Below are 27,598 nucleotides of genomic sequence, written 5' to 3'. Positions count from 1 at the left end.
TGTATGGTTTTCATGGATATTAAAAATACATGCAACATGCAGTATATTGCAAAACACTAAAAAATAGTCAATTTTCTTATATGTAACATATTTTCCCCAAATATACACATATATGACACATATGTTCTTTGAATTCCTACATATCACATATATGGATACTTATATTAGATGTGTTCTCATGTTCTCTGCTTCATGTTTTTGTAACTATCATTTTATGTGTTCATTTATGGCCGTAAATCAGATTTCTGCACCACTGACATCCTAGACAAAATCAAGAATGGCAAAAAGTTTCAGTTCAAAATTTGGCAGGATGCAGAAGCACACAGCGAGCGATCCATCCATCACTGCTAATCTGACATTTAATTAAATGAGAGAGAACTGGTTTGCACATTGTGAGCAACATGCAGAACCACAGAATTATCTAATGTGACATTTTCTCTTGTAGTGAGATTATAAGCAGTATATACTGTAGCCCGTGCTGTAGGATCTAACTGAAGGCTATAATAAGGAACAGGCTGTAAATTGAGGTCATGCTTTTAGGTTAGAACGGCCTGTGCTAATATTCTCATGATAAAACAAGTGGAAGGGCTACATGTAGTCAGGTAAACCTATTCTTCTTTCTGGAATTTACTTGTTCTGAAGAGGTCTATTCTCTCTATAGACAGAAGTCAGGATATGTAGGTACTTAGAGACATGCAGTGCACAAATTGATAACAGAATAACCTCTGGTGTTTACAGCTAAAATGAGAGGAAACTTTGTGGGAGAGGTCCTGAAAAAAAGTTAACTGATTGTTTCCATGCTTGATTTCACAGACATTACTCTGCTAAGCACAGTATACCTCCTCTGCTTTCCTCTACAATGGGTAATGAGGATATGATTAGAATCAGCCCAGTGGTACTGTAAAAATATTCTGACTTTGCTTGGACATGTTCTCCATAGACAATCTGGGGCTTGTCTATGTTGGTATGGGTGAATCAAATTTGAAGTTTCTCAACATAGTCAGAAGAGTTTGTTCAGCAAGTTCAATAAACTGGTGTTTGTCTGTGCAAACTCTCCACCACAATGCCAGGGTGTTGTGGGTCATTGCCTGGGCTTTACTATGCAGCTTCTAAGGTGTTCGAAACGGTTTCTAGTGTGTTGCTATGTGGTTGCTAAGGTGTTCGGAGCGGTACCTAGCATATTGCTATGTGGTTTCTAAGGTGTTCAAAGCTGTTTCTAGGGTGTTGCTGTGCAGTTGCTAAGGCATTCTGAGTGTTTTCTAGCATGTTGCTAGGCATGTTGCTATGTTTTTGCTAAGGTGTTCAAAGCAGTTTCTAGCATGTTGCTATGCAGTTGCTAAGCTGTTTGGAGTGGTTTCTAGCATGTTGCTATGTTGTTGCTAAGGTGTTCAAAGCTGTTTCTAGCGTGTTGCTGTGCGGTTGCTAAGGCATTCTGAGTGGTTTCTAGCATGTTGCTAGGCATGTTGCTATGTTATTGCAAAGGTGTTCTAAGCAGTTTCTACCATGTTGCTGTGCAGTTGCTTAGATGTTTAGAGTGGTTTTCAGAATGTTGCTATACATGTTGCTATGTGGTTGCTAAGGTGTTCAGAGCATTATCTAGCATGTTGCTGTGCTGGTGCGAAGTATTTTGGAGCAGTTTCTAGCATGTTGTTAGGTATGTTGCTATGTTGTTGCTAAGGTGTTCAAAGCCATTTCTAGCATGTTGCTATGTGGTTGTTAAGCTGTCTGGAATGGTTTCTAGAATGTTGCTATGTTGTTGCTAAGGTGTTCAAAGCTGTCTCTAGCATGTTGCTGTGCAGTTGCTAAGGCATTCAAAGCTGTTTCTAGCATGTTGCTAGGCATGTTGCTATGTTGATGCTAAGGTGTTCAAAGCAGTTTCTAGCATGTTGCTATGCGGTTGCTAAGCTGTTTGGTGTGGTTTCTAGCATGTTACTCTGTTGTTGCTAAGGTGTTCGAAGCAGTTTCTAGCATGTTGCTATGTTGTTGCTAAGGTGTTCAAAGCCATTTCTAGCATGTTGCTATGTGGTTGTTAAGCTGTCTGGAGTGGTTTCTAGAATGTTGCTATGTTGTTGCTAAGGTGTTCAAAGCTGTCTCTAGCATGTTGCTGTGCAGTTGCAGTCTTTTGGAGCAGTTTCTAGCATGTTGTTAGGTATGTTGCTATGTTGTTGCTAAGGTGTTCAAAGCCATTTCTAGCATGTTGCTATGTGGTTGTTAAGCTGTCTGGAGTGGTTTCTAGAATGTTGCTATGTTGTTGCTAAGGTGTTCAAAGCTGTCTCTAGCATGTTGCTGTGCAGTTGCTAAGGCATTCAAAGCTGTTTCTAGCATGTTGCTAGGCATGTTGCTATGTTGATGCTAAGGTGTTCAAAGCAGTTTCTAGCATGTTGCTATGCGGTTGCTAAGCTGTTTGGTGTGGTTTCTAGCATGTTGTTAGGTATGTTGCTATGTTGTTGCTAAGGTGTTCAAAGCCATTTCTAGCATGTTGCTATGTGGTTGTTAAGCTGTCTGGAGTGGTTTCTAGAATGTTGCTATGTTGTTGCTAAGGTGTTCAAAGCTGTCTCTAGCATGTTGCTGTGCAGTTGCTAAGGCATTCAAAGCTGTTTCTAGCATGTTGCTAGGCATGTTGCTATGTTGATGCTAAGGTGTTCAAAGCAGTTTCTAGCATGTTGCTATGCGGTTGCTAAGCTGTTTGGTGTGGTTTCTAGCATGTTGTTAGGTATGTTGCTATGTTGTTGCTAAGGTGTTCAAAGCCATTTCTAGCATGTTGCTATGTGGTTGTTAAGCTGTCTGGAGTGGTTTCTAGAATGTTGCTATGTTGTTGCTAAGGTGTTCAAAGCTGTCTCTAGCATGTTGCTGTGCAGTTGCTAAGGCATTCAAAGCTGTTTCTAGCATGTTGCTAGGCATGTTGCTATGTTGATGCTAAGGTGTTCAAAGCAGTTTCTAGCATGTTGCTATGCGGTTGCTAAGCTGTTTGGTGTGGTTTCTAGCATGTTACTCTGTTGTTGCTAAGGTGTTCGAAGCAGTTTCTAGCATGTTGCTATGTTGTTGCTAAGGTGTTCAAAGCCATTTCTAGCATGTTGCTATGTGGTTGTTAAGCTGTCTGGAGTGGTTTCTAGAATGTTGCTATGTTGTTGCTAAGGTGTTCAAAGCTGTCTCTAGCATGTTGCTGTGCAGTTGCTAAGGCATTCAAAGCTGTTTCTAGCATGTTGCTAGGCATGTTGCTATGTTGATGCTAAGGTGTTCAAAGCAGTTTCTAGCATGTTGCTATGCGGTTGCTAAGCTGTTTGGTGTGGTTTCTAGCATGTTACTCTGTTGTTGCTAAGGTGTTCGAAGCAGTTTCTAGCATGTTGCTATGTGGTTGCTAAGGTGTTCGGAGCAATACCTAGCGTGTTGCCATGCGGTTGCTAATATGTTTGGAGTGGTTTCTAGCATGATGCTATGTTGTTGCTATAACTGCTTATAGTGCCAACATTAAAAAGTCTACAACTGATTTATTGTCCATTAAAGCAGCATGAAGATGTAAAGATGGCAGTCATATTGAGCTCTTTTTAATTATTTTCACCTTTCATCTAAATGCACAATGGAAAACTGTGCAACAGTGTAAATATAATGTCAGGGAGGGTTAAGTTCTGTTGACAAAGCTGTCATTGTGTTTACTGGTTCTCACACCAGATGTCAACTGGGTGACTTGAATAGCACATTTGGAAATGAGGATCTGTACAGTGTGTTCTACATGATCAGTCTGTCATCTTTACACTAACTGTTGCTTGGAAACAACTGCTGTTTTCTGCTCAATTGAAGAGCAATAGAGCTAGACAAATTACAGTTATGCAACCGTTTAATGATTAAAGGTGCTGTGTGTAATTTCCAAACAGAACTACAGACAATATTGACAGGCCATGCAAGTTTCAATTAAATGTTAGAATGCAAATGAATGTGTTCAATGACAATTGAAAACATTGCAAACATTCAAGTTCAACATACAAGTTTTTATGTTGTCTGTATGTTGTCAAGTCTGTGCTAATCAAAAACTAACCTGTTTTTCAGGCAGATGCATTTCTATATTAAAACATAATGGAAAAGATGATTTGTAAACATATATTTTGAATAATTCAAAACAAGGTGAGTAATGGTTGGAAAACTCAATAAATTTACTGTCCCTCACGATCAGTACTCCTATACAGGAAATTCTGTATATAACTACATCTACATGGCCAAATGTATTTACAAAAACAGCAATACAGTAGAACGCTGCTTGAAGCAGTATACAATCCTTTTAAATGACAATTCCCAAACCAGTTATTAAAAGTGCAGACCTGCCAAACAAGATGTGCTATATCTGATTCTCTAGCCCTCTTAAAGTTTATAAGCTGACATAAATATTCACTTTGACAAATTTGAACTTTCTCAGTATGCTTCTCAAGTATGTAGATAAAGTGCTTTCTATGAAGGTGTTAACTGGCCACAAAACGACCAAGAATACAATACTAAAAACGAATACCTGATGTTCTGAAAACAAGGGGATAAAGTTGAGAAAATGTGCAATAGCTTTGATATAAGCCAGAACTGCATGAATAAGTAAAAGGAATTGTGGCCAGGTTTGTATCTGAATTAGTAAATGTGTTTTTAAAAAATTTTCTTTTTTTTTTTTTTAAGGTTATAAAGTATATTGAAAAAAAAAGTAAAACATTTTGCACACTTATAATTTTATTGCACTGATAGATAAAAAAAAAAAAAGCCCAAAACAAAACATGGCAACCCACTGAAGAAAGGGGTGAAAGAAAGTGGGGGCAATTATGCTCATAATGAAAGGAAGGTTACTGTCCAACAACATCAAATCATTTTATGTAAAGACTATGATTATACAGTATTTGTGCTTTATAATTGTCTTTACATGGTCCAATGTATGACCAAAACATTCTCAAACTCCCTCCTCAGTGAAGAAAATACCATTTATTGAAACTGCAAACAGTTCTATTGCGAGAAAACAAACATGAAAGCTTTGGTTATGCGAATTGAACATTCTTTTGTGCATCAGCCCATCTGACTGGAGAAGTGCATTCTGGGGACAAGCGCTTTTAGCTGGGGAAGTGCATCTTGAGACAAAGACTAATTTTAAACTAATACTGAGAATGATACAGTATTTAAATATCATAATAAAATTACCTAATACCTTATGTAAATAACTGCTATGATAGAAATTTGACGGTGATATAGACACTCTGTAAACAGCAAGAACAGTCTACAGTGTATAGAATACATGACACATATGTTCAATATTGTATAAATAAGGGAAACAATAAGAACAACTCACTAAAATAAAAAAAATCATAAATATATTAATGTGCTATTCTGCAATTTCATTACTTTTTGGTTTTGTTTTTGTTTTTAGAAAAATAAACCCTTTGATATTAAAATATGTCATTCATCAACAGTCTTTCACTTTCCTACAGTGCAGAATAAAAAGCAAACTGCAATCTGTTGTGCTCTCGGTTTTAAAAGATGCTTATTAATCAAACTTTCACAGATTTCAGACCGTCTACTAACCTTCTTAACAACTCAAACGTAGCATCGGCACATTAAAGAGGAGTAAAGAGACCAAGCTCAAGTCTATATACTGAGAACTCACCTTCTACAAAATATCTATGACCATTGGTAAACCATTTTGAGATTTCAATGTTTGGTCTTTAAATTGTAACATCTAAACACAACCATTTCTTTTAATGGAATAGTTTACCCAAAATGAACCATTTTGTCATGTCGATACGAACCCATATGATGCTCTTTCTTTATGTGGAGCACAAAAGAATAATTTTTAAAGAATATTCCGGTCCATCTTTTCAATACAATGCAGTTGATAGTTACTCACTTTAAGCTTAAAGGATAGTTCACCCAAAAATGAAAATTCTCTCATCATTTACTCACCCTCATGCCATCCCAGATGTGTATGACTTTCTTTCTTCTGCAGAACACAAACAAAGATTTTTAAAAGAATATCTCAGCTCTGTAAATCCTCACAATGCAAGTGAATGGTGACCAGAACTTTAAAGCACAAAGAAGCATATAAAGGCAGCAGAAAAGCAATCCATTCGACTCCAGTGGTTTAATCCATGTCTTCAGAAGCAATATGATAAGTGTGTGTGAGAAACAGGTCAATAATTAAGTAATTTTTTAATCACATTCTTTGTGCATATTGCCATCTACTGGGCAGAATTTATAGTAAATATTAATCTGTTTCTCACCCACACCTATCATATAACTTCAGAAGACATGGATTAAACCACTGGAGACATATGGATTACTTTTATGTGCTTTTTTTGAGCTTCAAAGTTTTGGTCACCTTTGACTTGTTTTGTATGGACCTTCAGAGTTGAGATATCCTTCTAAAAATCTTCATTTGTGTTCTGCAGAAGAAAGAAAGTCAAACACATCTGCATTTGAGTGAGTAAATGATAAGAGAACTTTCATTTTTGGGTGAACTATCCCTTTAAGAAAACGTACAAAATCTTGACACCCATTGCGCATTAATTAATTCAAGCTCTCCTGTCAACACGACAACAGACGACAATACTTTCACTGAAATATTATATACATTTCAAGTCTTTCTCGCCAAAACCTGTGGTATGCCTTCAGAAGACTTGTAATATTACACACAAGTCGAATGGACTACTTTTATGATACTTTTGGTTCTTTTTTTAAAGCGAGTCACTATCAGATGCTACTATATTGAGAAGACGGGCTGTGATATTCATTAAAACATCTTCCTTTGTGTTCTGCATAAGAAGCAAAGTCATATAGGGTTTGGAATGATGTGAGGGTGAGTAAATGACGACAATACGTTCATTTTTGGGTGAACTATTCCTTTAAACCTTTCATAATAAAAATAGCCTCTTCTAAAGGGGTAAACTTTGGCAAACTGATGCCAGACAAAAATTGAATATGGCTTCATACACACTGAAAAGTTTTGGGAGTATGTTTCTAGCCAAAAGCTGGTAAGCTCACATCAGTGGAAGAGCTAACACATCATCAAGAAAAAATTAATGGAAAGTATCTAGTTTCACTTGTGCTTTTGTGACATTATGATTGACAAACCTATTATTTAACATCTCACTGAACGAGTGATACTGTAACTGCTGTCTTGATCAAACACACATCTATAATGCAACTGCAGTCCTAGTTCTCATGAAAATGGAGGTCTACTTAATAGGGAAGATCTTGTTGCTGTGAGATGATATGACATGTATGATGCGCGAACAGTGTCCGTTTTGCATACGATAAGCACTGGTGATACTTCACAAGAATTGTCTGTGATGACACTTGACTGTTTAAAGAACTACAGTAGGACGTCCATGGATGCTGGTTAAAATACAAACAACCTGCTTTTGACACTCAAAGCAAATGCAGTTGGCCTCATACGTCTATGCATTATATGCATGTAGTTGTATGAATTGTTTTTGGAATATCTGGGCTGGGCGTATATTGGCAGTGATCCCATAGGGAAGTTGAAACAGTCCAAATTTCCACAAAGCGGTATGGAAACATCTAAATGCGGCATGCCCTCATAGGAACATGTGGCTTTTCAAGTCTGGTAACAAGCTCAAGATTCGAAGACAGGTAATTGACATGGATACATTCAGAAAACAGAAGCATGCCATTTTTGTGGATGTGGAACTTTCAAGGTTTTCAAGGCTGATGAGACCAGGGGGTCAATAAAGGAGGTTGCACACATGTGCTGCTATTGCTTTATGTTCTTGTTTTGCCTTTGTGCTCCACTGCAGTTCTTCTCCATTTATGGCACATTGAGTCTTCAGGTTCTGCTTTCAGGACTTCACTTCATCAAGTTCTGGTTCAGACTGAAGTTCTACATCAGACAGGACCAGCTCCACCGGCATTATGAGGGAGGTGTCTGAGTCAATGCTTAAAGAGGGCTGGTGCTCACCTGTGGAAACATTAAAGCGGTCACCAAGGCAACATATAAAAACTATCATCATATCAAAACTAACCTCCAAATAACAGGTCAAAAAAATAGATCAGACTCGCTATAAGTAGAGATTTGCTTTACAATCTCTCAGTACTTGAGACCAAACTGTAGCAAATCTATTCTTATAAGCTGACGCCAGAGGAGCAGTTAAATATATATGAGAGCTGAAAGTAGCACTCAGACTAAAAAAATCCAATCCAGATCCAAGGGAAGCAATACAGGTCACTGTGATCTGACGTTGCACACGTTGCTGTGGCTGTAACTAACTCCAGTACTCAAGGGGGCGATAGAGTTACCTTCAAATGTCAGTGCCATTAAACTGGATGTGCTATTATTTAGGTAGCTAGCTATAAATATGCTGACAATTTAACTGTAACTCAGCTAGATTCTCTTCAAATTGTTGATACACCATGACAGTATTTGACCTGAAAGAGGAGAGTGAATGTAGAAGAAAACCGTTTACGCTAATGTCTGCTATAGCAGCCTTTGTGGCAATGCTGAGAAAGCAAAATGTACTCGTGTTGCGTTATAAAGTGCGGTTTGACACATTTCAGTAACAAAAAGCACGAAATTGAGCACATACTTGTGTTGAGTAGGTTTTATTTTAGGCCATATTCTCTAGACACAAGAAAATGTGCACTCGCTTGCACTGCGCTATGAATTGCATTCCAACACATTTTGGAATGCAATGAGGCATAAAATCAAGCTTGCATAGCTAGAAGCATTTGCCTTAATGTACTTGCGTAGAGTATAATTCAGGCCATATTCTCCAGACAATTTATACTCACTTGCGTTGTGCTATGAAATGCGTTCAGACACATTTTAGAATGCAGTGAGGCACAAAATCAGGCTTGCATAGCTAGAAGCATGTGTGTTTACATGGTATATTATGAGCCTGCAGACAGATGATCATTTATGTATACTCACTGCTGGCGATGTGGTTGCTCTCTTGGACCTGCGGAAAGGAGTCTATCTCGTGGTAAATGTGCAACAGGCCTGTTGCTCTGACAGCTGGATCAAGGACCACAGAGTTCTCACCCACCGTGACTTCACTGGCCCCTGTCATGGGATTGCTGGGCGGGCCACCGACTGACATCTCATAATCAGGAGGGATATCATCAAAGCAGTCTGAATTGGACTGTTTGGATGATACATTAAAGCATTATTAAGTGGATAGTTTATACAATGTTCAGGCAAGAAGATAACACAGAAGACAGGGTAGCTTCAACCGGAAGTATGCCACTCTTACCGGGATTCCCAGGGCTTTTAGGATGTTCATTTTACACATGGGACAAGTTCTGTGCTCCTGAAGCCAAGGGTCCACACAGTTCTTATGGAACACATGACTGACAAAACAGCACAGTGAAACAAGTGCAGTTAGAGAAACATTACTACAAGTCTATGACTACATTGGAAGCAACCAACATTGGGCTGTGCTGCAGCTGTAAGCTTGAGGCTAGACTTCAGCAACAGTGGAAAAAACTTTATCCTACTTTACACATTGGTATTATAATGGACATTGTACGGGCCCTTTTTTTGAATTGCAAATCAAAATAATTTAACTGCGCATACAGAATAAATAATTCAATAAAATTATATTAAAATTAGGGCTGTCAATCGATTATTTTTTTTTAAATCAAATTATTACATTAAATGCTGATTAATCGCATATATAAGTATTGCTGAGAAAGCCTTAAAAAATAATTCAATATATAATGATTAAATAATTATAAATATTAAATATATTTAATTACATTATTGTGGCAGACGAGTAAAGCATTGATTAAACAATACGAAAAGTGGGGGCCTGGGTAGTACTGACGCTACAACCACCCCTGGAGTTGTGAGTTAGAATCCAGGGCATGCTGAGTGACTCCAGCCAGGTCTCCTAAGCAACCAAATTAGCTTGGTTGCTAGGGAGGGTAGAGTCACATGGGATAACCTCCTCGCGGTCGCGATGAGTGGTAAGTTGTACTAAGTAGTGGGAATTAGGCATTCCAAACTGCCAGAAAAGAGGATAAAAAACAACAAAAAATTCAAGACGAAAAGTGGCCTAAGAAGGCAATCCCTTACAAAAATTGAGAGTTCACGGCAAATTTGCCACAAACTTACATGAACATTTTTTTTATTGATTCCTATATTAACACAAAAAAGCAAGAACATATACAAACAGAATCAATACTTAACCCCATCTATTACTACCCCCAACCCCCCAATCCCCAACCCTACCCATAAGAACATCCCAGTGGTCCCACATAATTATAGACACACAAAAACAAATATTAAAAAATAAAATAATTAATAAAATATAATAAATCACACACATAACCTCTACATCTCTCTCTCCACTGTCCCTCCCCGAGAGCCCTCCAAAGATGCCAAATATTTGCCCCACTTTCCCATAAACGAGTCCAAATTACCCAATCCTCTAGATACCCCTTCTTCAAACGCTGCCACCCTCCCCATCTCTGTACACCACTCTGGAAATGATGGCGCTCCGTCGGACTTCCAACCCCTTAAAATGACTTGTCTGTCAATCATAACACTTGTTAAAACCCAAATTTATGATCGCTTTGTTGCCCAAAATACAAAGTCTGGGGCAAAGCAAAACCTGAGTGCCCAAAACGTCAAACAAATAGCTCTGCACCTTCATCCAAAAATTTTTAATCTTAACACACCCCCAAAAGGCATGAGTTGTGTCTCCAACTTCTGATTGACAACGGCAGCATTTGGGTGTGTCTTTAAGACCAAGCCTGTATAATCTAGAGGGGGTCCAGTAAAATCTATGTAAAATCTTAAATTGCATAAGGCGAACCCTTGCATCTCTAGATGCAGACTTGACATTTTTTAGAATCCTAGTCCACACCTCTTCCAATTCCAATTCCAAATTCAAATCTTTTTCCCATAATCTCTTGATAGAAGCTAAAGCTCCATCCCCCAGACTCTGAACCAGCAGGGAGTAATACACTGATGCCTCATGACCTTTTCCAAAAGCAGTAATCAGTAAGCATCTGCTGCTTTAGGGGGGTGTGTGCAACTCCCAAAAATAGTACAGAGCATGTGGCACAGCTGTAAATACCTATAAAACTGAGATCTGGGAATCCCAAAATGATGACCCAAATTCTCAAAAGATCTCAACACTCCACTCTCATACAGGTCGCCGAGTGTAACAACCCCTCTCACAATCCACTCTGACCAACAGAAAGGGGACTTATTGATACATAATTTTGGGTTCAGCCATATGCTTGAGGCAACATTTAAATAAATGTCCGAATTAAATACTCTGGCCACTCTTGTCCAAATCATGTGCAAATGTGAAATAACAGGGTGTGACTTAACTTCTCCAGTTAGTTTAATATAAAGTCTTTGCAATAGTGAAATAGGGGCAAGGACTTGCTGTTCAATAGAAAACCAGGGAGGGACTCTCTCAGGTGGAAGCGACCAATGAGCCAAATGCCTGAGACCGAACGCATAATAATAAAACAAAATCTTGGGTAAGCCTAACCCACCTTTGTCAATTGGCCTATGTAATTTGTTGGAATGTAGTCTGGGACGTTTACCATTCCAAATAAAGGACTTCGCAATTCTATCAAGGGAAATCTATAGGGAATGACTGTAGCAGGTAGCTGAATTTTGGAATACAGTTCATTTTAATAACATTAATCTTCCCAATCATCGATAAATGTAATGAAGCCCATCTGTCCACATTGCTCGAAAACTTTTTAATTAAAGGGTCAAAATTAACTCTAACTAAATCAGACAAATTTGCTGGGAATAAAATACCCAAATACCCTGTTGTCCTGTTTGGGCCACTGAAAGGTGCCTGGCTGAAAGGCCGTTACTGGGCAGTACGCAGTCAGAGCTAAAGCTTCGGATTTAGACCAGTTGACTTTGTATCCAGAGAACTTGGAAAAGGAATTAATAATTGTGGCAGCGGGGGTGTGGTCAAGTGTCCGTCCGGAGAGAGAGAAAGCGGTAAGGGTGCTTGCACCTGAGCTAAATTATGTCTAACTTCTGTCTCTAATTACAGTGAGCATGGGGAGAGCGGCATAAAAGAGCCACATCGTCAGCAGACCAGGGAGAGTCTGGGTCTTGAAGCTCTTCGTGAAGCTACAGTCTTACTGTGAAGCTAAAGTCTATATTGTGACGCTTAAGAGTATCATGTAAGTGTGAAGCTGACGTGTTGTGGCATCTCTGTAAAAAAAAAAAAAAAAAAAAGTTATTCCATTAAAGAAACTCTTACCTGAGTGGAAGAAACCTGGTTTCCCCTGTACTCCCTGTGAAAGTCATTCACAACAATTCTGTGGAGGCAAGGCATAAATCTAGTGGGGTCGGAGACGAATAATAAAATATAATCTGCGTAAAGCAGAAGCTTATGCGCCACACCTCCCGACACCACCCCTGGAAAACCATCCTCCTTTCTTATTGCGGCTGCTAATGGTTCCAGGGCAAGACAGAACAATAATGGGGAAAGAGGGCATCCCTGCCGAATGCCCCTATCCAGAGTAAAATAATCTGAAATTAATCCATTTGTTTGTACCGCTGCTACAGGGTGTCTATAAAGTAACTCAATCCAACCAATGAATGTACTCCCGAACCCATACATTTCTAAAATCTTAAAAAGATAATCCCATTCTACCATATCAAACGCCTTTTCGGCGTCAAGTGAAATGGCAGCGACCAGAGACTGATCATTCGCTACTGACCACATGATATTAATGAAACGACTAATGTCATCAGAAGAGCTGCGGCCCCGAATAAACCCCACCTGATCTATATGTATAAGAGATGTCATAACCTTACTTAAACTATTAGCCAAAATTTTTGACAACATTTTTACATCTAGCTGGATCAGGGAAATTGGATGGTAACTTTTACACACACTTGGATCTTTGTCCTTTTTAAGAATCAAGACTGATCCGGGCTTGTGTCATAGTTGGAGGAAGCTTTCCATTCTTTAATGATTCTGTATAAACTTCTAACAAATGTGGAGCCAGTTCTGTAGCAAAAGATCTAAAAAAATTCAGCAGCAAAACCAACAGAACCCGGAGCTTTGCCTGTAGGTAAGGCCTTAATTACCTTGACAAGTTCCTCCAGGTTATCTCAGAATCAAGAGAGTTTTTTTGCTCAGTCGTCAGTTTAGGAAGTTCTAATGGTTCCACAAAGTTTCTAATATCTTCATCAGTAGACGAAATCATAGAATTATAAAGATCAAAATAGAACTCTTTAAAAGCATTATTGATAAAAGTGGCCTAGGTAAAAATTTCACCACCAGCAGATTTCACTGAGAGAATGGTAGAAAAAAACTCTCTCTGCTTTATATATCTAGCCAAAAGCTTCCCTGCTTTGTCCCCTTCCTCAAAATATGACTGTCTTGCCCTGAATAACCAAAACTGCGACAAAATAGTATTATATCTATATTTTAATCGAGTCAATTCTCTGAGGCCATCAGATGTCATTCTGCGCTTCAGCTGTTTGCCATCTGTTTTTGTCAACTTTTAATGTTCCCTTCCAACTCCACAAGTTCTCGTGCTTTGGATTTTTTTGGTGAATGAGGCATACTGTATGATCCGACACCTAAGAACCGCCTTAAGTGCCTCCCAAGCCACGCCCACAGAAGATTCTGAGGACCAGTTGGTCTCCATATAAACACTGATTTCGGTCTTTAACATTTGTTGGAAATCAGGATTTTGCAAAAGGGATACATTAAAGCACCAACTATATTATTTATTTTTCTCTGTTTATGGCAACACCTCTAAACTCACCAGGCCGTGATCCGAGACTAAGATATTTCCAATTGAGCAATCAACAACAGATAAAATTAGGGACTTATATATATATATATATATATATATAAAATCTATTCTAGAATAAATCTTATGGACTGATGAAAAAAATGTATAGTCTCTACCAGATGGGTTCAAAAGTCTCCAAATATCTGCAAGACCAAGATTTTTACACATCCTGTGAAGCATCACTGTTGCTCTAGGGAGCTTACACACTTTGGCTTCACTATGATCAAGAACTGAGTCCATCAAAAGATTAAAGTCTCCTCCCAATATTATATCAGGAGGGGTGCCAGCGGCTTGCAGCATCCCTTCCATATCGATAAAAAAGCCCTGATCATGTTAGGCGCATAAATATTAGCCAAAATCAACCTTTGCCCCGAATTTCTGCTAAAACAATAATGACTCTTCCTAATTTATCTTTAATCTGTTTGATAAATTTGAATTGTAGATGTTTACTTATTAATGTAATGACTCCCCTGCTCTTACTTGAGCCAGCACTGAAGAAAACATGTCCACCCCATATCTTACCAAATTTTTCAGCTTCCTGCGGGGAAAGATGTGTTTCTTGAAGAAAGAACATACTTCTTACGTTTAAGAAAAGAAATAACCTTCCTTCTTTTTATAGGGTGCCCCAACCCATTCACATTCCATGTGGGGAGAGACAACTTATTCATATTAACATTTGACATATTGATATAATAAAAAAATAAAAAATTGTGTGTCAAAAACAAAATTACACAGACCACATTCCCCATTAATACAACAATCAAACCCTGAAGTTCCCCCTGAAACAAAACAAACAGAAAAAAGAAAAACGTGTGCATTAACTCTGCGCAATCCCTCTAAACTTAAAAAGTCCATGTACGCCTACAAGAGCCCCCGCAACAACTTTGCCATCGGATTGCTCAAGTCCAGTGCTTTTATAAAAATTTTGTGAGGCAAAATTACGTAACAGAAAATACTTTGTAAAACAGACCCCAGCCAACAGGCAGAATAAACACAAAGAACATGTAAATTCATTCACAGAACCGTCTCGAAGGTGTGTTCCTCCGCAAAACAAACTCCAGCTGATATAATGCCGTTCAATTTCCTCGGACAGACAAACAATTGTTCAGTGAGACGGCTGTTATGAGTTTTGACATAATCATTCTACTGTCACTTAAAAATACTCCACAAAAACAAACTCCAGCCAACAGGAGGCATAAGCACAAAGAATGAACAGATTTATCCACAGCTGTTCCAAAGGAGAGTTATTCAACAGAACAAGCTCCAGCCGCTAGACGGAGCCAGCACGAAAAACAAAACCGGCATCCCGGTTCCTCGGATGATCAAGAGCCAAACTAACTCGGAGGCTGCAAAAAAAGAAAAAAAAAAGAAAAGAAGAATATACCATAACTTACTCAGCCCGTCAACTTTATAAAAGACGTCCTTTATGTGAGCATGTTGATATTTTGCGGTCATCCATAGTGTCCATTCTCGATCTGGCCGTCATGCCACAAAACAAACTCCAGCCGCTAGGCAGAGCCAGTGCAAAAAGAAACAAAAATGGCACCCAGCTTCCTCAGATAATAGAGTCCCTGAACCGCGAGTCAGTCCACTAATATAAGAAACATCAAATGGCTTATTCCAATGTATTTATGAAGGAGAGTGCCTGTTTTGGACATGTAAATACTTTGTGACCATTCTTCGTTTCTATTCTCAGTTTGGCCGGGAACATCAGTGCAAAAGTGATCTTCTGTTGGTGTGAGAGTTTCTTACATTCCTTGAACCGATCGCGTTTCTCTCTTGTCGAATTCGCAAAGTCCGGGAACAAGAAAACATTTGATTCCTCCAAGAAAGCTTTCCTTTGCTCCTCGCCTGGTGCAACACGAGATCTTTATCGGATGATTTCAGAAATTTGGCCAGAATTGATCGGGGCCTGTCTCCCTCAGCAGTTCTGCGAGCCGGGACTCTGTGAGCTTGCTCGATTTCCAGTTTATGACCTGTTATGTCGAGCAGACTCGGGAAGAGCTTGTCCAGGAATTTCACCATATCTCTGCCCTCTTCATGCCCAGGAATTCCAACAATTTGTATGTTATTCCTACTCATATTTTCGAAATATTCCAGTTTTTCCGAAATTAATTCCAAATCTGTTTTGGACGCGGGCAGATTAGTGGATAATTCCCTTTGCGATGACTCAAGATAATCGATACGTCTTTCAACTTCTGTCACTCTTGTAACCAACTCAAGAGAATTTTGTTTCCATCGCCGTAATCGATCGACATATTACAGCGAGATCCTCCAAGTCAGCAACAACCTTCGTCAGCATTACCGAGATGTTGGACAGTTGACACTAAATTTCATCTACCGACGTGCTGTCCAAATCGCGTCCCCGGCTCGCAGGCCCATCAGAGGTTTCAGCTTGAACACGTAAGTGTCTTTTAATGTCTCCAGAGTCTGAAGATTTTGACTTCTTTGCCATGTTTACCTCAAAGAGCAAATATGTAACTGGGTGTATTGAATCTCACTGGATTATAACATGAAAATAATTAAAAAACTAGTAAAGTTCGCAGAGCTCGTGTCTCACACGTCTGCTTCTCGCATGGAGAAGCAGACAATTTCCTCAATTTGCCACAAACTTGCCACAAATTCGCCACAGATTATCCATTGCTGTCAAAGGTTTGCTGGAGGTTCACCACTACCGGTGAAGAGCTGCAAACCTCTGGCAAACATTTGCGGCGAATCACAAGTTCATTTGCATGTGAAAATAACGAGCGGTAAGTTTGCAGCAAGTTTAGATTTTTTGGTAAGGGATATACTGTATTGTTTATTTTCATATTGAACATAAGCCTATCATTGGCAGACATTCCACAGCAATCCATTTTGAAATTTTCCAATTGAATTTGTCAATCTGTCAGAGAAAGATTTATTATAAGGGATTTTCTGAGGACTTGTAAACGTTCACCTGCATCAGACGGACGCATTTGGAGCGACTCACTTTGGTTACGTGCTATCATAAACCCAGTGTTTTTAGGTCGCTGTGTCAAATTAAACATATTTTGAAACCCTGCATTTGGAATTGTGCTCTATCCAGCTGTTTTTGAAAGCTGTCGCTAGTGTCTAGCAAGTGTGTTTTGTTGTTGTCTGTACAGCTGTGCGTTGCCTAAGCAGCTGGAGTTTTGCTTACTGCCCCCTGCTGAAAACAGGGGATACTTCAAGTTTGAATTGCTCTTACGGTACGAATATTCCTTATTACGCTTCAGGGACATAATTGCAATACATATTTGAACGTGTTATTTTTTATATAATTAATCACACTGAATTAATGTGTTAAGTCTAAATTGATCGTATTTACTTTCTTAATGCATGTTTTTGGTTTTAATGTGTTCAGTTCATCGGTTCTTGTTATTCCAAAGAAAAAAATAGTCTTTGTAATCTTTTATCAAAATTTAACAACTTGCTCCACCTCTGAAATGTCTTTTCTACTGAAAACACAGATCCCTCTTATTTTTCAACTGCTCCCCTCCAACCACTTAGATCTGACTGTTAACATCCACTCTTTATGATTTAATCGATTCACAATGAATTAAGTCCCCGCTAACATTTTTCTCACTGAACGTCCTGTTTGTTTCGTCAGATATCATCAAACAGAAATACGTCAGATTATAAAAGTAAAATGGGTTGCGATCTAGCTTTGGAATGGATGAATTTTGCGTAGAAACGTTTCAGATATTTAAGTTCATTGCTTTAATATGCGTTATATTGTGATTATCTTCACTGCCTAATCTTCATCTGATAATCAGAATGCATATTTTCAGTGACTGCTGATTCTGTAATATCTTGTGATCTTACCAGCAAGGCAGTATCCTGACAACATCATTAGGTTTGTAGTCTTCGATACAAACTGCGCAGCTGTCAAAGTCCGACTCAGTTTCCTAGAAACAGGGAACAGAAGAAGCAGGATGTGGGTGTCTGTACTGTGCTGGAGCAAACTTCCTCTAATAGAGATTTCATGGAAAAATACCAGTCAGGATCATAAAGTCGAAAAGCTTCTCAAATAAGAATGAGTCACAGACGGGTTTCAAGTAAAACTCTAAATGATTTGCACACAGACATGTTTAAGTAATACATTTAGAATATTGCAGGCATTTATCATTATAAGATATATGAGAATTTATGCTAATATTGATAAACAGATTTGATAAAATATATTTTTAGATTCTTTAAAGAAAAAGTTACTGGTGCTTGCCCGTGCAAAAGTCACCTCCATAATACTAGGGTGACTTTCCGTCAACAGATTTAAGACCTCTGTGAATAACATTTAATTTAAGACATTTGAATCATTTTAATGGGTCCACTCACACCCTATAGAAATAAGATTTACATCAAGTATATAGAAGTGCTGACTGTGCCATACCTTGTCACCCTTCCTGATGGTTCGTACTTGTAACTTGTTTATGGCTTTTTTTGCAGCGTCCCCCAATTGCCTCTGCAAAACATATTAAACATTAGTTCTACAGATAAAAAAAGTTCTATATTGACAAATATATTATTCAACCATATTGACAAAGCAGTGAGACACTGTGGTCCTTCTGTTTAAGATCATTGGTAAAAAATGCTTCTATTTTTCATTACAAATGATTTTATGAACATTCAGTGAAAACTGAAACTTTTTTGTACAAAGGCGTTAACACGAATCTTCTTAAATGTTTATTCTTAAAAGGAATATTCTGGGTTCAATAAAGGTGAGCTCAATTTACAGCATTAGTGGCATAATGTTGATCACCACAAACAAATAATTTCAATTCGTCCTTTTATTTCTTACTTTTTTTTTTTTTCTCCCTTTTTCTCCCCAATTTGGAATGCCCAATTCCCAGTGCACTCTAAGTCCTCGTGGTGGCGTAGTGACTCGCCTCAATCCGGGTGGCGGAGGACAAATCTCAGTTGCCTCCACGTCTGAGACCGTAAATCCGGCATCTTATCACATGCCTTGTTGAGCGCATTACCGCGGAGACCTAGCACGTGTGGAGGCTTCACGCTATTCTCTGTGGCATCCATGCACAACTCACCACGAGCCCCACCGAGAGCGAGAACCACATTATAGCGACCACGAGGAGGTTACTCCATGTGACTCTACCCTCCCTAGCAACCGGGCCAATTTTGGTTGCTTAGGAGACCTGGCTGGAGTCACTCAGCACGCCCTGGATTCAAACTCGCAACTCCAGGGGTGTTAGTCAGCATCTTTACTCGCTGAGCTACCCAGGTCCCCCTCGTTCTTTTATTTCTTAAAAAATAAAAAAATACAAACTCGAAATTACAGTGCAGCACTTACAACGGAAGTGAATGGGGCCATGTTTTTGAGGGTTTAAAGGCAGAAATGTGATGCTTAGCAATTTATAAAAGCACTTACATTAATTATTCTGTTAAAACTTGTGTGTAACTGGAGCACTCAGACTATTTTTTACATTTTCTGAAATTTCTGTAAATGACAAACACTCAGCAATCTGTACGCTTCCCGAAACTGGTGTCCATTAACGGGAAATGTGTAGCTCCTCCTTGTGTCAGTTCCAAAATCAACCGACAGCCTCATCAACAAATAATGAACAATTTATTTTTCAAAGAATTGTGGGTGAATTTTAAGTAAATATTGTGTAAACTGAATGCTCATTAAATTCCAGAAATGTTGTGTTTGTTACTCTGACACTACAGCACCTGGTTGCGGTCTCGTGCGTTGGCATAGCGGAACCGTTGGATGTAGTAGAAGACAAGCCAGGTGAGAGAGATGATCATGAGGATGATGAAGGAGATGGAGACGAACACCACAGAGGTGCGGCTGACATATTTCTGCAGATTGCGTGTGCCGATGGTGATGTGCATCGCCACAGTGATGTTCTTCTCCAACAGGGCGACGATCTCACGACCTTTGGGCTCCGGAATCATGATAGCAACCACATCACCGGTACCTAAAGAGATGATGTTGCGTCAAATATCAAATACGCACTCAAAACTCAAAAGGAAACTAAATTCTAAAACTAGTTTGAAGTTAGTAATTGGCTAGAATCTTGCGAATGTTCAATTCGGGTATGCTTAAACAGAGCAACATTTATTTTGATTAAATGTGAGTGTGAGTGCCAGTCACTTGTGTGTCTGTGCCTTTAAGGTCCTTTCATGATCCCGTGTGGCAGCACTGGTGTGCTGCAGGCCTGTGCTGCTAATACTGCGATACAGAGGTAAAAATAGAGCTACTGTTACAGCTCAGTGTGTGCAGTCTGGAGTTATTATGAGCAGTGACAGCACAGCTGCAGGTCTGTTTGCATGTCTCTACCTCTACTGGACTCTTAAATCATAACAACTCATTGCATCAGCGCTATCATTTGATTTGATGCTTAGTTTCAATCATGAGTTTGCCGCTGATGAATTTACTGATTCCTAGTGAGTTGACATGGCATAGTAATACAGCCATGAGAGGCCATGTGTTACAGAGACATCCATCGATCTATCTATCTAAATCACACAGAAAGCCTTAGCAACCACAGAACACCCTAGCAACTACCAGAATACCTTAGCAAAGGCCTAGCAACCACTCAGAATACCTTAGTAACAACCCAGAATGCCTGTGCAATGCCCTAGCAATGAGTCAGAACACCCTAGCAACCACCTAACAACCATCAGAACAACCTAGCAACCATCAGAACACCCTAAGAACCTCACACAACACCCTAGCAATGGCACAGAATACCTTAGCAACCATCCAGAACACCAAGGCAATGGCCTAGCGACCACCCAGAACACCCTAGCAACCACAGAACACCCTAGCAACTACCAGAACACCCTAGCAACTACCAGACCACCCTGGCAATGTCACAGAATACCTTAGCAACCACCTAACAACCATCAGAACAACCTAGCAACCATCAGAACACCCTAACAACCTCCCAGAGCACCCTGGCAATGGCACAGAATACCTTAGCAATCACCCAGAACACCAAGGCAATGGCCTAGCGACCGCCCAGAAAACCCTAATAATGGCCAAACAACCTCCCACAACACTCTAGCAATGGCCTAGCAACCACCAAGGACACCCTTGCAAACACCTGGCAACCACTCAAAACACCCAAGCAATGTCCTAGCGACCACCCAAAACACTCTAGCAGTGGCCTAACAATTGCCCAGAACACCCTAGCAATGGCCTAGTAACCACCCAGAACACCCTTGCAAACACCTGGCAACAACTCAAAACACCCAAGCAATGTCCTAGCAACCACCCAGAACACCCTAATAATGGCCTAGCAACCACTCAGACCAACCTCGGAATGGCCTAGCAACCACTCAAAACACTCTAGCAATAGCTAACGACTGCCCAGAACACTCTAGCAGTGGCCCAGCAACCACCCAGAACACCCTTATAATGGCCTAGCAACCACTCAGACCACCCTCATAATGGCCTAGCAACCACCCGAAACACTCTAGCAATAGCCTAGCAACCACCCAGAACACCCTTACAAACACCTGGCAACCACTAAAAACACCCAACCAATGTCCTAGCAACCACCCAGAACACCCTAATAATGGCCTAGCAACCACTCAGACCAACCTCGGAATGGCCTAGCAACCACCCAAAACACTCTAGCAATAGCCTAGCAACCACCCAGAACACCCTTACAAACACCTGGCAACCACTAAAAACACCTAACCAATGTCAAAGCAACCAGTCAGAACACCCTAACAACCTCACAAATAAAAAATAAATAAAAAAAAAAACTTGCAAATGCCAAACAACCACTCAGAATACCTTAGTAACGACCCAGACCGCTAACACAATGCCATTGCAACCACCAGAACACCCTAGCAACCTCTAACTACACCCTAGCAAAGGCTGAGCAACCACCCAGAACACTCTTGCAAACACCTGGCAACCACCCAGAACACCTAAGCAATGCCCTAGCAAGCAGTAAGAACACCCTAGCAGCTACACAGTAACCACAGAACACCCTAGCAAAGGCCTAGCAATCACTCAGAATACCCAATGCCCTAGAAACCACCCAGGATACCCAAGCAATCTTAGCAACCAGTCAGAATACCCTAGCAACCACCAGAACACCATAGCAACCTCCCAAAACACCCTGGCAAAGGCCAAGCAACCACTCCGAACAGCCAAGCAAAATGTTGAAATGTAAATGAAAATGTAGCTGTTTGAAGCTCTGGACCTCTTGATCTCTAGCAGTGACTCAACCTTGACCACACAATCTGGATGACATAAAGAGATTTCAGGTCAGTCTCCAGCACAGAACTGATTGTTTACCATGGAAACTGACTGAGTTGTTCAGACTGTCAAACTGCTGAGATAAAGCACAAAACAGTCCAGCCTGAATCGTAAATGTTTTGAAATGTCTTAGCGTACTAGGCCAACACAAACAGTAGCAGGTCCAACACTTATAAAGTGTTCACAGAGTGAATCCACCCGCAGGCTTATCACAAGGTCTCTCCCACACGCATGATAGTCCAGCACGGCCGTGTTTTATATAACGCTGTCCATCATACCAGTGTTTATGGCAGCCTAATAGAATCAACCTCACAGCTGAAAGGAGAACAGCCTCTGTTAGCATATTATCCTGAGCAGTTCTGACTATCAGTGAAGAAACACATGGCCTCTTGAACCTATAATCCAATAAACAATACCTTAAAGCTGCACTCGATAACTTTTATTCCTCATTAAAAAGATTTACTCCTAAATAAATTAATAGTAATTTTAATGCATATTTATAAAATGTTGAGCACTCACATGAGATGAAGACTCCAGTCGTATTAGTAACATTATAAAAGCTGTTTTATTCTACATGGGGCAGGGGCGCCCTCATGGGGGCTGCCATTTTAGAATCACATGACCAGCTGACTACTACACGCTTAATCTCAGTAACCACCCTGTTATTGGATACTTTCACTGACAGATTTAATTAATGATGGCTAACTATGAATAGTCATTTTTGACATAGGCATCTGTACCTGAAAACTATTGCGTTTGAGTGATGCTACATCCAGTCCACTAGGTGTCAGTGTAAGTCCAAGGCGACATATTAAAAAAAATTCTGAGTGCGCCTTTAAATGAGACATTTTCATTTAGATTTTACTTATTTAAGCAACAGATAATGCTACACTTATTTCTAACTTCACATACTTATTTCTAAATTTCCAAGATAAATCTTGATTGTTGAAAACTGGAGTTATCTGGCCTTTAGTCCATGTCTATTTGCTTTGAAGTCATCTATATGCTAGTGTACTCCAAAAACTTGACATAATTCAATGCTTAAAATTGTGAAATGACTTATTTTAAGTATTTATGTCTATTTTTAAGATACCGTAATATTGTTAGCAGCTACTGTAAGTTTCAAGGTATTAAGTTTTAAGAATTCTTATCCCATTTTAGCTTGAATTGTTGCTATATTTAAAGGTGCTGTAAGCTGTTTTTTTCATGGAAAAGTATGCAAAAAATGTTCCTATTTCCTTAAAGATATGAATGAAATAAGTGTCCTGAGATATCTCACCGGTCTCTGTGACAGCTGTAGACTTTGTATACAGCAAAAAAAAATGTATCCGTGGACACTGACCTTTTCACCTGTCAATCATTTAGCTCATTCTCATTTTAAGCGGATCATTGAGGATATGATTCATAATGTTTGTCAGTTGAGTGCCACTGTTGAATTTGACAGCTACAGGAACAAACAATGCTGCTCTTTTGCTCAGTTTTGGTCTCAAAATTATCTTTGGAGGGCGGGGTTTTTGAATGAGTGGGCGTGGCTAATTCAACGGCACAGTCACGTGAAAGCTTCAGAACGCTAAAATCGCTTACAGCATCTTTAGTGTTTTTAGTTTGTTTCAAGAGGGTGGTTTTTAACAGTATATAGCCTCACCTTTGATTTTACCAACATACCATTCTGTCTAAAAATGTGTGGTACATGTGTACAGGAAAAGTACAGGAAAACATGATGAGCCCTTCATCTAATGTTTACCATGTGAAGCAATGATTTTACATAGCTTAGCTAATCTCAGGGCTCTAATCTTCCAGGACTCAGGACTTCTTGTATGTATGTGAAATTTGCTTAATGTGAAATTGTCAACTAAAAATCTTAATGATATTAAAAATATGCTTTATTTTCTTTATTTCTGCCTTTGATTTTGGGGTGTAATGTGATCTGGACATGTTATAAAAATCTAACAAGAGGAAACATGCAGTGACTGCAAATGTTGATTAATCATGTGGCAACTAAACTAATAAATACACAGGATGCTGAGTACATACTTAGATGTTTCAGATGTGTCACTAAATGCAAGTCAAGACAACAATCGTGGGGATTTTGCAATGCATGTTTTTTTTTTCTTTTTTTTTGTAATAAATAAATCATGTGAATCAGATTTATTTATTATCAAACTTGACTTGGATGTTTGTTTTATCTCGTTTTCTTTATTATGCATAAGTAAGGCACTTTGAATATCCATCAAGTATTAAATGTGCTATATAAATAAACTAGCCTTGCCTTGTTTGACACGTGTCATGTATTCAAACAACCTATTGAACTGTTATTATGTTACCTTGCTAATGACACACAGATGCAAAAATCACAGTCCCTCACAAAGTAAATATACCACCTAAATTCACTGTCAAGAGACTGTTTTTTCCACATCAGAATCAGTGCCATAAATTGTCTTTTGAAATAAAATGCAATATCTGTCCCCTGGCATCGATTTATGGGGACATTTCTTTGAGTGGGGGCACTTTTTTTCCATTCATCAAGCCAAAATATTAAATGTCATATTTATGGCTTAATCCAGTATTGTGTAAAGAGGAATCAAAATAACTATTTTCACCTGATCACTTTGGAGCGAAACTACAGATAAAAAAGAGAACTTTATAAAGGTGGCAGCACCATCATTTAATTTTTACACAGAGACAGGTAGGACTGTTCCTAAGATCAGTTGACTTCAGCACTTGTTGCACTATATCCCAATGGTGTGAGTCCAAAAATAGAATTGTTTTTCCGAAGTTGGAGAGCCTATATCTCTAGAAGTACTAAATAAATGTTAAAATCCTTGTAGATTCTGTTTCAGAACGGACTTTTAATGAATATGATCAATTCTAAGGTATTTTTTTTCACCTGTAGTTTTGCTCCGAAATCATAGGCGAAAATTTACACGTTGACTTTTTTTTATGTATTACTCAGTAAATTCTGATCCATGGCATTTAATATTTTGGCTTTGATCATTATTTACATGTTTCTTATTTCAGAATAATTATTAACAAAATCACATTTCAGCATGGGAAGTTTCTGAAATTTTGGATTTGACCAGGTATAATCAAAATGCAATGATGGCAGAAATGTAACAGGTCATTAAAACATGTTGATGCATTGCTATAGAAACCTGTTGCAACAAATTAGTGTGACTGCCTTTGACAAACAGAATACATTAAGAATGACTGTGGATGCAAAAGCACCAAGGTGAGTTTCCACTTACTTTGATGTGGCATTGTTATAGTCTCATTGGAGTTGCTGGAGCCCACGTTGAATATGACCACAGCAGATGCATTGAGTCTAGCAGCATGCCTGATTTTGTCTCTATATGTGCAATTCCCTCTGGATATCAGTGCTATCCATGGACTGTTGGGATTTGGAAGAGGGAATTTAGCATTACTGTCACACGCCTGCCTGTCCTGCAGAAGAGAAGACATAAAAACAAAGCCCTTGGCATCCCTTTTAGGAGAGTGTTCCCCATATCTCCCACACTCAGTCTTCTCTGTCTTGATTTCAGATGTCACTGGATCCAGATAGGTGATGTTGACAAATGCAGTGTACCATTCCTCTTTCTCTGCCACTGTGAAGTCCAGACACAGCAAATGCACAAAGCATAAGGACAGTAGCCATGCAGTCAGGGCAAGACTCCGACAGGCTTGCGTTAGGGACATTGCCATGTTTCCACAAATTATCCCAAACAACAGTTTTCAAAGCTGGCAAAGATCCGTTATCCCTCCTGTTCTTCAATATGGGATGGTGTTTGAGTAATGCATGACTTGGCAACCCAACAATACAACTGAGACGCAATTAACTCAAAACACCTCCATGTCAAACTCCGTCGTCCTTTAAAAGTGGCTTATATATGCTGTCCACCATCATGTCGAGTCACCAGCAGCATTTGCACTTGATGTGACGGTAACGACAAGGTTGCCAGGTACTACGAACAATACAATTGTATATAATTTTGCTGTATATATATATATATATATATATATATATATATATATATATATATATATATATATATATATATATATATTATAGCCAATAGCATAACGACACAAGATACAGTGATTATAATATTAATTATTAAATTAATAAATTAAATATCATACAATAAAAAAAAGGGCCTGTAATAATAGGTAATAAAAACTAGGTATCGGCATGTGGCAAAATAATTTAAGAAGAACTCTTGGAACTCCATTAGTGAATAACTATAATTAACCCTTTAATATTGCTATTCAGTATCAAATGTAATATAACAAACAGTGTAGTAATTGGTTTCTTTGTAGATGGTCCTTTGGTCCTTTTGATTCAAACAATGCAATTTGTTGTAGTTTTTTTTTTCTTTCTGAAAAGTAAAGGATAGAATAAAAATGTGAAGGAAAATGGTGCCATAGTTAGGGACCGTTCATACTGTTTTCGTATGTCTGTGCTGTTTTTAAATTGTTTTCTATGTTAACAAGCTAGAGGGACGTCTTTGACCATTGCACCACTTCTCACTGTTTTTTCAGCGTCTCACGCAGGATCGGCACTTTTTGTTAGGACACATATCTACTAGTCTTTTTAAGTATGAAAACTTGGTTTTCAGTTTCCTAGCATCATTTGTTTTCCCAAGTATATGGTTATTTATAAAATGCAGTTCCAGTTGACATGCTGTGCAGTGTGTATAAACCTCACTCCCCTGGCCTCAAGAGGTGCATTAGACTGACACTATAGTCTGTAGTCTTTAGCTTCCTCATTAGCACGCCCGCCTCTCATGCTGGAGACGCCGGTTCGAATCCCGCTCGGAGCAGGTCAAATAGGACCAGTTATACGTTTAAAAAGGAAAACAGATTAGTGTGGATGTGAGATGTCATGTCAAGTTAAAAAGAACTTAAACTAGAGATCTGCTTTTGTCTAGCTTATCAAATCAAATCACATTTATTGTCACACAGCCATATACACAAGTGCAATGGTGTGTGAAATTCTTGGGTTGGGTTGGGTTGTTTAGTGCAAGGACGCATTCGATGTGAACTTACCCTTTGGACTGTTTGAATATACTGCTTGCTACAATCTGTTACAAGAAAACGTTCAGTGAAAAATTTACAAAACTAAAAGTCTCTCCAAAATATTTTTTTAGAAGTCAAAAGATATAGGCCGATTCAGTTGGCGCATCACAGACATGACAGATTCGCTGCGTCTGAATACCCATACTTCCGTACTATACTGTATAGTATGCCAAAAACAGTATGCCAATGGAGTCTTATGTCAAAATCCTCAGTATTCATGAAAAAGTAAAAGTAAATGAGAAATAGCCGGAGGATCTACTATTTCTGGCGAAATTCTGAAGTGCGGATCGACTGTACACTAATGATCCCATAATCCCTCGGGAGGCGATATCACATTCAAAACGATGGATTTAAAAGAACGGCAGTGAACTACGATTCGGATATATAACTGTAAGTGATATATATATACCGAGAAAGTTGTTGCTTGTGCTTACATTGTGCTTGTTTAGCAAAACCTGAGTTGATTATTTTCGCGGTTGTTGTTCTTACATCATATATTCGGGTCACGGGTCAATA

At 39.0% G+C, this 27,598-nt stretch overlaps 1 protein-coding gene across 1 annotated transcript; it reads right to left on the bottom strand.

Moving 5' to 3' along the window:
- Positions 1 to 6,362: 6,362 nt before the first annotated feature.
- On the bottom strand, positions 6,363 to 25,925 carry LOC127445515 (RING finger protein 150-like). Its single transcript, XM_051705659.1, has 7 exons — positions 25,255 to 25,925; positions 19,459 to 19,709; positions 18,164 to 18,235; positions 17,599 to 17,681; positions 9,228 to 9,324; positions 8,906 to 9,116; positions 6,363 to 7,936 (listed from the first exon to the last, which is right to left on the bottom strand). The coding sequence occupies exons 1-7, from the start codon at positions 25,706 to 25,708 to the stop codon at positions 7,818 to 7,820; spliced, it is 1,287 nt and encodes a 428-aa protein (XP_051561619.1). The 5' UTR covers positions 25,709 to 25,925; the 3' UTR covers positions 6,363 to 7,817.
- Between the last annotated feature and the right edge of the window lie 1,673 nt (positions 25,926 to 27,598).

Source organism: Myxocyprinus asiaticus, chromosome 8 (genome assembly GCF_019703515.2).
Source record: "Myxocyprinus asiaticus isolate MX2 ecotype Aquarium Trade chromosome 8, UBuf_Myxa_2, whole genome shotgun sequence".
Lineage (NCBI taxonomy): Eukaryota > Metazoa > Chordata > Actinopteri > Cypriniformes > Catostomidae > Myxocyprinus > Myxocyprinus asiaticus.
The sequence above is the reverse complement of the archived record's forward strand: the minus strand, read 5'-3'. Positions and strand labels throughout refer to the sequence as shown.